This window comes from Phoca vitulina, unplaced genomic scaffold (genome assembly GCF_004348235.1).
Source record: "Phoca vitulina isolate PV1807 unplaced genomic scaffold, GSC_HSeal_1.0 scaffold10, whole genome shotgun sequence".
Lineage (NCBI taxonomy): Eukaryota > Metazoa > Chordata > Mammalia > Carnivora > Phocidae > Phoca > Phoca vitulina.
The window spans coordinates 8,767,750-8,781,235 of record NW_022589713.1 but is presented as its reverse complement, the minus strand read 5'-3'; the positions used below and the strand labels follow the sequence as shown (position 1 = coordinate 8,781,235).

Below are 13,486 nucleotides of genomic sequence, written 5' to 3'. Positions count from 1 at the left end.
TCTGAGAGGCAAATAATATATAAACAAATAAGAAGGCAATTAGAAATACTTGAAAAAATGTTTCAGAAAGTCAAGGTCCAATTATGAAGGTCCCATCCCTGCCACACACGTATCAGGTGAGTGGCAGGGATGGGATTAGAATTATGTGATGCTAAAACCTGTACTCCTGCCCCCACACCATGATGCCACAAATTTAAACAACTGGTTAAGAGTTTGAGGGGTGCCTGGGTGGTTCAGTCAGCTCAGGTCACGATCTCAGGGTCGTGGGATGGAGCCACATCCAACCCTGTGCTCAGTGCTTGAGATTCTCTCTCCCTCTGCTCCACCCCCCCCCCCACTTGCACACTCGCTATCGCTAAAATAAAAAATAAAATCTTTAAAACGAACAGGAGTTTGATGGAAAGAAAGAATCCATTCAACTTTGGTGCTGGATATATCCTCCTTTGATTGCCCAGGAGTCCTGACACGAGACTGAATGTAGCAAGTCTAAACTTTAACCTTAATATAAAAGGCAACGAATTATATTTATAGAAATGTAATAATGTAAATGTTGTCTCTAGATTTTCAACTTTAATAATAATTTATGAATAAGAAGGTCAAGTTAAGAGCAAAGCACAAAACTTTTATTGGTTACGGGTTCAGGGCCTGGACCGTTAAGGTGTCATGGACAGAATGAATTGTAGAACAGGTAGCCCCCAAACCTCCTTGACTTGCAAAAGGGGGAATCAAGAAATAAGTTGACAAAGAATAACAAAGGTGATCTAACAGACAAACTAAAAATAATATAAATATTAAATTTGGGGGAGAAAAAAAGTTTAAGGAGCTACATTCTCATTTTCAATCAGAAGTTAAAAAGTCGATAAATCGAAAAAAGTGTGGTAAAAGCATACTAGGTAGGGTTAAGGAAGTAACAATCTAAGAATTAAATACAGAAACAGTTAAAATAAAACCTAAAAGGCTCCCTCTGTGAGCCTTGAGGAGGTGAAGGAAACCATTGTTTTTCAACAAAAGTCCTTCTGTACTATTGGACTTGTTACTGAGTGCAAAGATCACTTTGACAAAAATAATTTTCTATGACACTTTTCAGAAAAGGGAAAACACCAAAATTATTACTAAAAACTGGGAGTGGCAAGCAAATGTTATCACTGAAATTATATTTAATAGTGGGGATAACAGGCTCCTGGGTGGTTCAGTCGGTTAAGCGTCTGCCTTCAGCTCAGGTCATGATCCCAGGGTCGGGGGATCGAGTCCTGCATCGGACTCCCTACTCAGCGGGTAGTCTGATTCTCCGTCTCCCCCTGCCCCTCTGCCTGCTTGTGCTCTCTTGCTCTCTCTGTCAAATAAATAAATAAAATCTTCAAAAAAAAAAAAAAAAGGAATGGGAATAAAGTATTTTTTCTTATAGAATGTTACTCATATAAAATTTTTCTGTAAGAATATAAAGTCCTACTGAAGCCAAACTGTTTTCTTCTTTATAATTCTGTTTTCTGGTTTATGTGTAATAAATATGTATCCCATTTATACCCAGAATTTCTTTTTTAATTTTTAATGTGATCAGTGGTCAAAGTCAGTGTGCCAGGTGGCTAAGAGCCCAACACCTACATGCCCCCAGTCTGATTTATGAGCTTTAAAGAGCAGCAGGAACAGGGCAGTAATTTTCAGGGGCCGTGTGTTTTCACATCAACCCTCTCCATTTGTGTATGCTACCCTAAAGAAACACTGCAATGAAAGGTGTGACCGCTCAGAAAAGGTCCCCTTTAAGAGGTAGCAGAAAGTCATTACATCATATACATAGGAACAATCTTACCTAAGAAAATCACAAAAAGCTTTTTAAAGCTTCTTAATGGCCCGGCTTTGTTTCCCATAAAACTCATTGTTCAGCTGGGGAAGTGACAGGGGGGATAAAGGTAGGAGTGAGGAAAATGGAAAAGTGCTCTGTAAGTAGTTGTCAACAGAGGAGAGGTCCAGTCCAGGGTCTACCATTAAATAACCACATGACTTTCCCAAAGTCACACGGTCACCCTTCCCTGGCCTTGGGTTTTCTAGCCAAAAAAAAAAAACAAAACAAAAAAATCAAACCTGACCCTGGTCCAATCTGAAATCCTTTTAATTTCTCATTTATAAAAGCCTTGACTGACAGAATCAATGATAGGATGGATGCCACTGTTAGCCCCATTTCACAGATGATGGAGCAAAATAGATTTTATGACAATCAATTCAGGGTCAGTTGCCACTATTTTTCAAGGTTCTATTTAATCCATCAAAATACGTTGCCTTTGGTGGCTATGCAACGAAGTATGACATACAACATTTAACTTACTCCAACTTTAAACAAAGCACCCCGAAAAGCTCAGACAACTCCTGGCAGATTGCTTGTCCTGAAAGACAATAGTCACAATGACTTAATTTAAACTTGGCCAGAAAGTTTCCAGGGGCCGCATCAAATCAGGCTAGACTACTACCTACCCATTTTTTCAGCTGTGGTCTTCAGTGACTACCCAAAGTGAAAGAAGATGTACTCTGCTTTGGGCTGCAGGGTGGTTGTAGTTGGGCGGATGGACAAATGAATCTGAGCAACTTTCTCTAAACCCAAAGCTAACTTCCATTTTTGCCCTAGTTTCAATCATTCCATCATTATGCACTTGTGCATAGAAGGGAATTTTTTTGCTTTTGGGGGGGTCCTTTTTTTCCTAGCTTTCCTCCAATATTAGGCAAGCCTCTTATTTCATATTTTTAATAACCACAGTTATACTGATCATATATCATATACTTGTGCAAGTGTATATTCATAAGCACAGTTTAAGTCATTTGGGACCAAAAAAGATAACCCTAAATTACTGTAAATTATTGGACCATTTTTCTATTTGCATTTATTACTAAGTCCATTTCTAGAAAAGTCACAATAAATATTCAAAACCGCACTTACCTAAGTAACCTTAATACAAGATCATTTTGGAGCTTTATGTACCATAGAAACTAATGTCAGCCTTCAGAACAGTATCATCACATTTAGAAAAATGTCATGTTATTACATCACATACTTGAATTCCACCAGCCATTAGGAAGTCAAAGCATCGAGTACACGTCCACACTAACACTCAAAGCCTGGGGGAAGGCCAGTTGTGGAATGACCATCAAGTCTGTTTCAGGACAAGTGCTTCTCAGCATCACACCAACCCCAGAAACAAAATAAAGAACTCCTCCTTGCACAAGATGTCAACAGCATTGGGATGGGGAAGCAATAATTGGTCACCAGTATGAGTCAAAGAGTTGACTGTAGCAAACCTCATCCATTACTGTGTATTTGTTAGAAGATCCAACTGACAGCAATCAAATACTAGTGCCAAAGAAAGGCTTGATTATACTTTTAAAAGAGCACATAACGTCCTAGCGTAAGTTTTAAACTAAGGCTTCTCCATCAAAGCAATTTCGGCTTTAAAATAAAGTCTAAGGCAGGTTCTAAGAAGAGAAGTTTCTTTCCATGGCAATGAATGGCCAGTCAGTGCAGGCAATCCGGAACCAAGTGGACCAGCTGCTGGCACAACCTCCAGCCAGGCCATCAATAGCCTGACCCCCCTTGACCTCACTGGTTATGTTTCAAGTTCCAGCGCGTTTCTCCTCTGGAACATAATTATCTTAGGGTACCACAACTGAAACAATCGTCTTTATGTCTGTGAATGTATTTTCCCTTACAGTCTAATGTAAAAATCATCACATCAGAAAAGCCCTAACAATGTGAAAGGGAAGAGTAACAACAAAACAGGCTCCTGATCCGTTGGTATTTTAGGTTACTAACTGCGACATAATATAACTCCTGACCCAATTTCCACACAATTGATTTTCCAGCCCACAACTACTTCACCAGAGTTGCTAATTACATCACTGTGCTGTGTGGTCATTACATCACTCAGCTGGGAGCAGAAAGGCCTACCAGGCAGTGTTCACTTTTCTAGCTTGCTTTTCCTAAGAATGGAGAGACTGCAGACCACCTACACTACCAAGAGTCCCCTCCTTCCCAAGCCTCAAAAATGTTCTAGAATTTATCTCCATGTCACATCCCAATGGACCAGGCTCTGGGGCATCTAAGTTGGAGTGGACAGGTAAGGGCGTAAGGGTTTGTGCCCAGAAGTCACTATTCCAGATTCAGGGCAAAGTCACCTATGTGTTTCATGAGAATCACCCCAAAACTACTTTTTTTTTCCTCCTACTTCTACGAGTTTCCAGGTCCCCAATCTCTTGGAAATTCCAGGACCCTGGAAGAACCTCACCAGATGCTCTTCTTCTGATCCTTTACCATTCCAACACCCAGACACTCACTCCCTACTTCCATCTTCCCAGATCTTTCGGAAACAAACGTGGAAGGACCCACACCGCGCGCGCGCACCCCAACAAGCATGCGCACCCTGGGCACCGTGACTGTGCCCCCTGACTTCAGGCTGACTTACTTGAGGAAGTACCTCTGGCCAGTGGCCGTGAAGGTCATCTCCCAGCCCGGGGGCAGCGGCAGCTCGTCGGTCACATCGTAAGACTGCTGGCGGAGGTGCGCATGCTGCTGCGCTGGACTGCCTGCAGCACCCGCGCCGGTGCCCAGCTGCAGGGACGCGGGCGACGAGTGCGAGCGGACGTGCTGGGCGCCGCTAGCCAGCCGGGGCCCGGGGTGGCCGCCGGACGAGTCGGTGCTCGACTGGCGCGAGTGCGAGCCAGAGTCAGGCTCCTTGAAGAACGACTCGGGCAGGATCTTCTTCCGCCACGAGCTGGGCTTGGGGTTCATGACCGAGTTGAAGAGGGCTTCGAGGTCCGTGTCTAGGTCCTGCGTGACGTGGATCACTTGCTGCCCGGGTGGCGGGAGCGGGGGGGGCACTGAGGCCGGATTCATCTTCTGCAAAGAGAAAGGTCAGATCAGCCTTTTATTTAAAGTCGCAGGAAGGGGTCCGGGGGCAGAACAGAAACAAAAGAAAAAGAGGCGACAGATAGGTGTCCGCCTCAGGATCCCAGACACGCAGCGGTAAGGCCAACCGGATGGGGGAGGGGTCCCTCCTGGCCTGGAGAATTATGCAACTTTCTTGAAGCAAGTAAGTTGCCGGGAGGAGGACGACAAGGAAGGGCGGGGGGGGGGGGGGGGAACTGCACTCGGGAGGTGGCTGAACTGCTGGTGGCGAAGGACAGGTCGCAACTTTCCCGGGCAGGCAGCCCCCCCCCAAAGTCTCAACCCAAGCCAGCTCCACGACATCGCGACTCCGGAAGCCCGAGGAGCCCAGGCGCCCTGGGGTGGAACGGGGTGAGCGGGCGCGCTCCAGCGGGCTCTACCTGGGCGCGCAGCGAAGCCGAGTCTGGGCGTGCGGCGGCCGCCGTCCCGCCCGAACTCGCCGTCGGGCCTCAGTCGCTCGGTGCGTCCCGAGCTCGCAGGGCTGTAGCCGGGGTCCGGCTGGCAAATCCCGACTTGGTGCCTGGCAGCCGAGGGGCTTCGGCTCTCACATCCCCCGAACTGGCCTCAGGCGTTCGTGCTCCGCGAGAAGGAGGCGGAGGAGAAGCAGACAGCGCGGCCGCCGCGGCTCCCGGACTGTCCCATAAACAAAGTTTGGAGCGAACTCCCACTCCCAGAAAAGAGGCGGGCCCGAAAGTTGAGCTGTTGAATTATGCATAACCTTCAAGTCCTGAGCCTGCCTGCCGCCGCTCGTCCCTCCCCTTCCTTCTCCTCCTCCTTCTCCTCCCCCACCTCGGCTCTAGAGAGCCCTGGGCGTGATAGGTACTTTGCTGGGTAAGAGGAGACGGGTGCCCCCCATCCACTCCTCCCGGTCGTGCGGGCCTTTCCCGCGGAGCCCTGGACCTGCATTCCTTTGAGTTTACCGCGGACTTAGGGCGGGATCAAAGGGAAAGTGGCCTGCGCCTGTTTAATCAAGGGCTTGTGGACCGAAACTGAGGCTGGGGGCGGCGGAGGGCACGCGAGTGAGCGGCGCAGGCCGAGGAAGGGCCGGTCCTGGCTGCCGCGCCCTCCCTTCGTGCTTGGTGCCGAGGCCCGGAGCGCCCAGAGCGCCGCGCCGATCCGAGGTTCCGCCTGAGGGCGGGCTCGGGTCCGCCCTGGCGCAGGGAGACAGGCCAGCCTTTCCACGGGAGGCTGCTTAGCGCTTGTGACCATATTTGGTCTGGCGAGGAGGCATCTTGGCTGTTTGGCTTGCAGTTGTCTGCTAGAGCGCAGACGGTGCCCAGAAAGTGCCTCTGTCACTAGAGCTGCAGCTTCGCCAGTGGGTGCGTTGTAAACAAACAACCTTGACACCATTCATCAATCTTTAGTCTCCTTGCGTGACTCGGGTCACTAGAACTTGAGAAGAAACCTGGTCAAAGCTGGGTACTGGAAAGGGAGAGCAATCGCGCCCCCCTCCCCCGCGACATCCGCGCGGGTTGTGGGAGGATTGGAATGTCCCTGACGCCCTCCAGAGAGCCTGGAGCCGGCATGGAACCAGAGCAGGTGGCTGGGAGAGGAGAGGGTGCGCCAGTGACCCGGAAAAAACCACCCACCCTCCCACCGGCTGGATCTAGGAGAGGGGTGGAGATCCCCAGCCCCTAGATCTAGCTTGGCAAGACAGCTGCGGGAAGTGGGAGGCAGCCTTGGCCTTCGGAGCAGCTCAATTCCTTTTTCCCTTGTCCCCTCTCCGCTGGAGGGAAAGGGAAAGCGGCTGCGAGGTAAGTCACGTTTCACAAAGCCCCTGCCCATGCTATTTGATTCAAACAGAAGTTTTTCGAAATAAGTCAAATGAGGCAATATATGTACAGACAGTCGGGACTTAACAGTGGTTGGACTTAACGATTTTTCCACTTCAGGATGGTGCAAAAGGGATATACATTCAAACTTTACTTGGAATTTTAAATTTTGACCTTTCCCCAGGCTAGTGATATGCCGTGCCATATTCTCTTGATGCTGGGCCTGGGCCGCGGCAGCCACAGCTCCCGGTCAGCCCTGCCATCAGAAGGGTAAACAGCTTACACTTACAGCTATTCTGTAACCATATAACAATTGCCTTTCACTTTCAGCAGTAGTCAATAAATTACTTGAGATATCCAACACTTTATTATAAAATAGGCTTTATGTTAGATGATTTTGCCCAACTGTAGGTTAATGTAAGTGTTCTGAGCACATTTAAGATAGGTTAGGCTAAACTGTGATGTTCGGTATTAAATGCATTTTCAACTTACGGTGTTTTCAATTTACAGTGGATTTATCAGGACCTCATCCTACCTAAATCGGGAAAGATCTGTAAAACACTTTGAACAGCACCCAGCCCACCCACATACCTCTCTGTTAAATAAAATAGAATTGTATTAAGTGCAAGTATTGCACCTCACTATTTTTATAAGGGTGAAATAAAGTCAAAATCTGGAGTTACTTTGAAGGAGAAAAGTTTACAGGAAAAAACAAGACCACCCCATAGTTTTGCCTTGGAAAAGGCCAGGGAGTATTTCGGGGCCACTCCCTGAATGGCTACTCCCTGTCATGCCCACAATAGAACAGAGCCCACCAAAATGAGGCACCTGTCACCCCATTATCTATACTTGAGGGTGTGCTCTGATTCCAGACTCCCCACAGAGGAAAAATCAGGGCTGCCTTAGAGAAAGACAGCCACATGGGTCACCTTCAAAGATAAGCAGAGCATAAGCTCCTCTCCAGAGACTCTGGAACCCCGGATTTCCCATGCAGCAAAACCCTCTGCCCATAGGACCAGCAGAAGGAAGGGGGAAGCGACACGTCACTCCACTGGAAATAGTATCAGCAAGCTATCGTCAAAAGCCACCACAGTTATGACAATGGGGAAATTAGCTATGGAACTAGAGGAAGTAGCAGGACCAAGTGGTTACTAATCAGAAGCTGCAAGGCTAACTTGATGATTAAAGGATGGAAACTTGAGTCCAGCCCTACTCCAGGAAGCTCCTCACCCAAGAAGGAAGGGCCCGCTTTGTAAGGAGTATCTGGCAGCTACCAGAGAAGAAGAAAATGCTGAGGGAGCCATGAGAATCAGCCAGTGAGAATCAGGATTGGGATCGGATGGGCAAGGATGCTGTCTTCATTCCTTGCCAAGCTTCAAGAAATAGATGGTGAAAGACAGAGAAGTTGATGCCTGAAAAGGAAATTGCCCAGATCACAGGATAACTCAAAGGGAAAACCCCCCAGTTCCCAAGTAGCCTGTGTGATGTGATGGTGGATGGTTGAAGACATTTGCTCCGTCCTTCGAAAACAGCAGCTTCAGATGCCATAACGTTTACAGCTGCCTTGTATGTATCATGTACTACCCACGTGAGGCCGCACGGTGTAGTGACTAAATGTATAAGCTCTGGAGCAAAATACCTGAGCTCTCTATTCCCCGGTTCCTCCTTTGTAAATTAGGTGCAATAACAGTACCCACTTCACGGGGTTCTAGGTTAAAACACTACAAATTTTATCCATTGACCCATGATAGAACACAAGTTTTGAAGTGCCTAGCTCTACTCTTTTCATTGGGCAAGTAACTTAGCTTCCCTAAGTCACAGATTATTCATTACAAGTTGGTGATAATATTGTGGTAGTCCGTGACATTGCTGCTTTTCAGCGGACCACCCTCCCTTATGGAGTCCCTTCCAATGTAAATCTGGACTAGGCCGGTGACTTGCCTTAACCAGGAAAATACAGCATTGAATATGTGCTAGCTCCCCCAACCCCACCCCACCCCCACCTTAACCCCTAAGAAGGTGTGGAAGTTTCTATTTTTGTACTTTTGGAACACCTAAGTCCCTAGATAAGTCCAACTACCCTGCTGGAGAAAACCACATGGAGAGGGAGAGGCCCTGAGATATGTGGAGAGAGGGAGAAGTCCAGCCACCCTACTTCTGAGCTGAGCCCAGCCCCTAGCGGCCCATCAGCTGACTGCAAACACATTAGTGACTACCATCTAGATGAATAAAAGAACCACAGAGCCTAGCCCAGCCCAGATTGCAGAACTGTGAGCAAATAAAATGGCTATTGGGTTAAGCCACTAAATTTTGGCATTTTTTTTAATGCAGAATGAACATTCTAAGGATTAAAAAAGAAAATGCAAATAAAGTTCTTAACACAAATTCTGTTACATACTAAGGCACTCAAATGACAGTGATTTAAGCCTCATGGAGGCCCAAAGAATAGATAATATATTTTATATCCCCATTTTACAGATAAGGAATCTGGCCCAGTGAACTCCAGAGCATTTTGTCTAAGTACATACAATGAATTCATGAAAAAACCCTCCGATTCAGCCTAGGATTTATCCTAGATCAGAGTGCTCTTTCTATTCTCCCATCCTGCGCGAGTCACCATTTGCTCCCTGGTATTGTCATTTTAAATCAGTGTGCTACCTCCTGCATGCCTATCTCATAGGGAAACTCCACAGTTTTTATAAGATAATCAATTGAGAGTAAGTAAATTTTTCTCCACTTGCAAAGACTTTCCACTAGAAGTTGATTCCGGCTTCCTAATCTTCCCCTCAGCACACTTCCTACTGAAAGCTTCCCTGAGCCATCCATCCCTCCTCCCTCTGTGTCTCCATCCAAGCAATAGCAAGTGATTCTTTATCCTGGTGTCCCTCAAAACCATCCTTCCCTTCCTGCTCCCACAACAAGACCTTATCTCAAAATGCTTGCAGTGGCCTCCTACCTGGTTTCTCTGCCTCCAGTCTCTCCTTTCTGGCCTCCTATTTTCATGGTGTCATTCCCTGGCTCACAAGATTTTAACAACTGCCCACATGAATAAAGGTCAGAGCTATCAATCTAGCACCCAAGGACTTGCAACAAACTGCCATCTTCATTGCTTTCTGACCTTGATTCTTACACAAATGTGTCTTCATCCACTCCAGCCAGGCTCTGACCCAAGCATATTTAGCCTATTCCTTCACTACATATATCTCTATTTGAACCCTGCTCAAAACTACCCTCCATATTCCATTGTCAAGCCTCCATTAGTCTCTCTCCCCTAAATTCATATTATTCTTGTCTTTTGGTTTTCTTGTCTGTTTCTTTGACACATAATCATATAAAACACTGTCTTATATTCTAACTTTTACCTCAGTTATCTCTTGCCTCCTGGGGCTAGAAGAATCCTACATGTCTTTATGGAAATGCTCCTCTGAAGCCCATAATTCCTTATTGAGGGCATGATGATCCTTACATGATTTTGCCCATTCTTCTTTTAGCACCCACTGGCATACTCCTAACAGTTTGTAAGGTAGCCTCTTACCATTCGTTACAGTTTTGGGACTTCATATGGAATCAGCTCCCTAAGAGAATTGCAAGCTCTTTGAGGACAGGTCTAAGAGGGCTTCGTTTTCTTCCTGTTTTTCCCCACACCTAACAAGGTGTTCCCTACACAGCTGGGTTCAGTACCGGTGGTCACCCAGCCCAATGGCTGTTGTCTTGACTTTGTCATCTGCCATATTTGCCTCAGGAAAGCCACAAGCTGCTTTCGTCAGCCCTACCCCTCTGAATTGCTGACTTGGTGTGGGTGACTGGTTCCTGCTGAGACGAATGGTCAGAAACTTGGTGGGGTGGGTAAGTTGTTAGAGGATCCAGCCCAGAAGCCCTTGAGGCAGAACCGGCCTGGGCTTGCTGAACTAGTCTGGAGAAAATTCTCAGAGCAGGATCACCATTAGCAACTGAAGAGGAACTAAACAGACCAGGACCTTGAACAGATAAGGGTTTGAATAATAAAGAGTCCAGAAAACTGTTGCATAAGATTAATCTTTATTTCACTAGGAGGATCAGCGTTGACCAGTTCCTTGACAAATCAAATGTGACACTTGTGTATTCATAATTTACTGCATCCCAAATGCCTAGCAAAATGTCCAGGGCACAGCAAGTTTACAAATACTTAAATCACAATGAGTTGGTCCTGCCACACATTTTTGCACAATATTATTCTTTGCAGGTACAGGTCTCATTGTCAGGCTTCACTCTAGTGTTCCTAATAAATACATCACTGGCATGATCATAAGGAAGATAATTTTGATAATGATGATGATGGATGGGACTGTTCTGCCTTATGTTATCTCTTGCTTCAGCAATGCAGTTGGACTAGAGGAAAGGGGGATTTCTGAGATTTAGTCTTTACTTGAGTACTGTGTGCAAGTGGTCTGTCCTCTAGTATTTTTGCCTACATATTTTCTTAGAAAAGAAAAATAGAGGGGCGCCTGGGTGGCTCAGTCGTTGAGCGTCTGCCTTCGGCTCAGGTCATAATCCCAGGGTCCTGGGATCGAGCCCCACATCAGGCTCCCTACTCGGCGGGAAGCCTGCTTCTCCCTCTCCCACTCCCCCTGCTTATGTTCCCTCTCTCGCTGTCTCTCTCTGTCAAATAAATAAAAAAGAAAAATAGAGGTTAGCTATCAAGCTATATTGCAAAGCTATATTGCCAATTGCAACATAATCTTAATTAGAAGTATCCTAAATATTTAACAAGAGATTGGCTAAGTATTTGTGAAAGCTTAATACCTAATGAAGTTTTTGGTAGCTATCTGAAATAGTACTTCTGAGGGTGCCTGGGTGGCTCAGTTGGTTAAGCGGCTGACTCTTGGTTTCAGCTCAGGTCATGATCTTAGGATCCTGAGATCAAGCCCTGCTTCGAGCTCTTCACTAAATGCAGAGTCTGCTTGAGATTCTCTCCCTCTCACTCTCCCTCTGCTCCCTCCCTCCACGCATGCAAGCTCTCTCTCTAAAATAAATAAATAAAATCTTTTTTATTTTTTTAAGATTTTATTTATTTGACAGAGAGAGAGAGAGAGCCAGAGAAGGAACACAAACAGGGGGAGTGGGAGAGGGAGAAGCAGGCTTCCCGCAGAGCTGGGAGCCTGATGTGGGGCTCCATCCCAAGACGCTGAGATCATGACCTGAGCCAAAGGCAGACGCTTAACCAACTGAGCCACCCAGACACTTAACAAACTGCCCCCCTTTAAAAAAAAAAAAAAAAAAGAAATAAAATATTTTTTAAAATATGAAATAGAACTTCTGTAGATAATGTACCAATGTGAAAAAGATAATTTTTATTATTTTTGAAGAAATATATCTGAAAACAAGTATCTATGAAAACTATAATTACAACTTTGTTCAAAAACATGGGGAAAAAAAAATGAATGAAAAGATACTAAAAATAATACCTAAATGCTAAAAAATAAAATGTAAAAATAAAAAAGTTAAATGTTTCTATGTACTTAGATCTGTGTAAATCTATAAATGCATTACATGATAGAGAAATTGAATCATCACTCTCAGAAGCCCAAACCATATTATTAATATCATTTTGGGTATGATGAGAGAACTAATTAGCAGTGTTTGGAGGTAAATTTCAAGGTTCTCAGCATTATTTATATATTCAAGAAATATATATATTGTTTGAGTGCCCACTGCATGCAACACAGAAGTGATCTTTCAAGCTAAACTTGAAAGAGTCTGCCACCTGATAGGATAGTCATTGGTTGACGATGTCATTGAACTCCTCCCTCTACCCAAATAAGTCCCAGATCTAGTTACACCAGCTGTTCAAGCCACTGCCCTTCTCTGGTCTTATTTGTCACGTTGACAGGAGCCCAGGATATACAAGCTCTACTCTTATCCCTCTGTCTCAGCATTGTCCAGACTCAAGGGAGGCCACCTTTCATGCCTGGTCAGAAAAGGTCAATGCCTTTTGGAGCCAAGAAGAGGAGAGGAGCAGTCAAACCAATGTGGGATGGAGAGAGGGCCCAGGACTCAAATTCTGCTCCACAAGAGCACTGACCCGATGGACATAGGTTCAAGTCACACTTAAAAATGACAAAAGTTTTCTTTAAAGATATATATTTACAGATAATCTTAAAGAGTGAATTTATTCTCATGTAGTGTCTGCCACATAAGTCCTAATTGGACCATTTGACCATAGACATTTCCACCTAGTCATAATAATTAAAAGTTTTTAGTACTTCAATTATCATGGTAATATTAAATAATATTTATATATTTTACAGACTATAAAACAATTTCACCTGTACAATTATACATGAATCTTACAGTAACTCTGAGAATTGGCAGACAAGCATTACTAGGCATCCTATTATACAGAAGAAAACAAGGTTCAGAAAACTTTGTGCCTTGCCAAATGTCATCAACTTATAACAAGAGAGCCAGAACTCAAACCCTGTAGTGCCTCTAGGCTTTCATATTATATTTCTTTCATAACTTTTTTTTTAAAGATTTTATTTATGAGAGCTAGAGAGCACAAGCAGGGGGAGAGGCAGAGGGAGAGGGAGAAGCAGACTCCCCACTGAGCTGGGAGCCTGATGTGGGGCTCAATCCCAGGACCCTAAAATCATGACCTGAGCCAAAGGCAGATGCTTAACCATCTTAGCACCCAGGGACCCCATTTCATTCATTTCTTTTTTTTTTTTTAAGATTTATTTATTTATTTTAGAGGGGGGTACAGGGGCAGAGGGAGAGGGAGAGAATCTCAAGCAAGCTTCCTGCTGAG

The 13,486-nt window shown here is 45.3% G+C and overlaps 1 protein-coding gene across 1 annotated transcript in view; it reads right to left on the bottom strand.

The window, feature by feature from the left end:
• WWTR1 (WW domain containing transcription regulator 1) overlaps nucleotides 1–5,628 on the bottom strand; it is a 131,090-nt gene extending 125,462 nt beyond the window's left edge. The window contains exons 1-2 of the mRNA XM_032408469.1: nucleotides 5,308–5,628; nucleotides 4,446–4,879 (exon numbers count right to left, since the gene is read on the bottom strand). Coding sequence (XP_032264360.1) covers nucleotides 4,446–4,876 — 431 coding nt within the window. The 5' untranslated portion in view covers nucleotides 4,877–4,879; nucleotides 5,308–5,628. The remainder of the gene's footprint in view (nucleotides 1–4,445; nucleotides 4,880–5,307) is intronic.
• Between the last annotated feature and the right edge of the window lie 7,858 nt (nucleotides 5,629–13,486).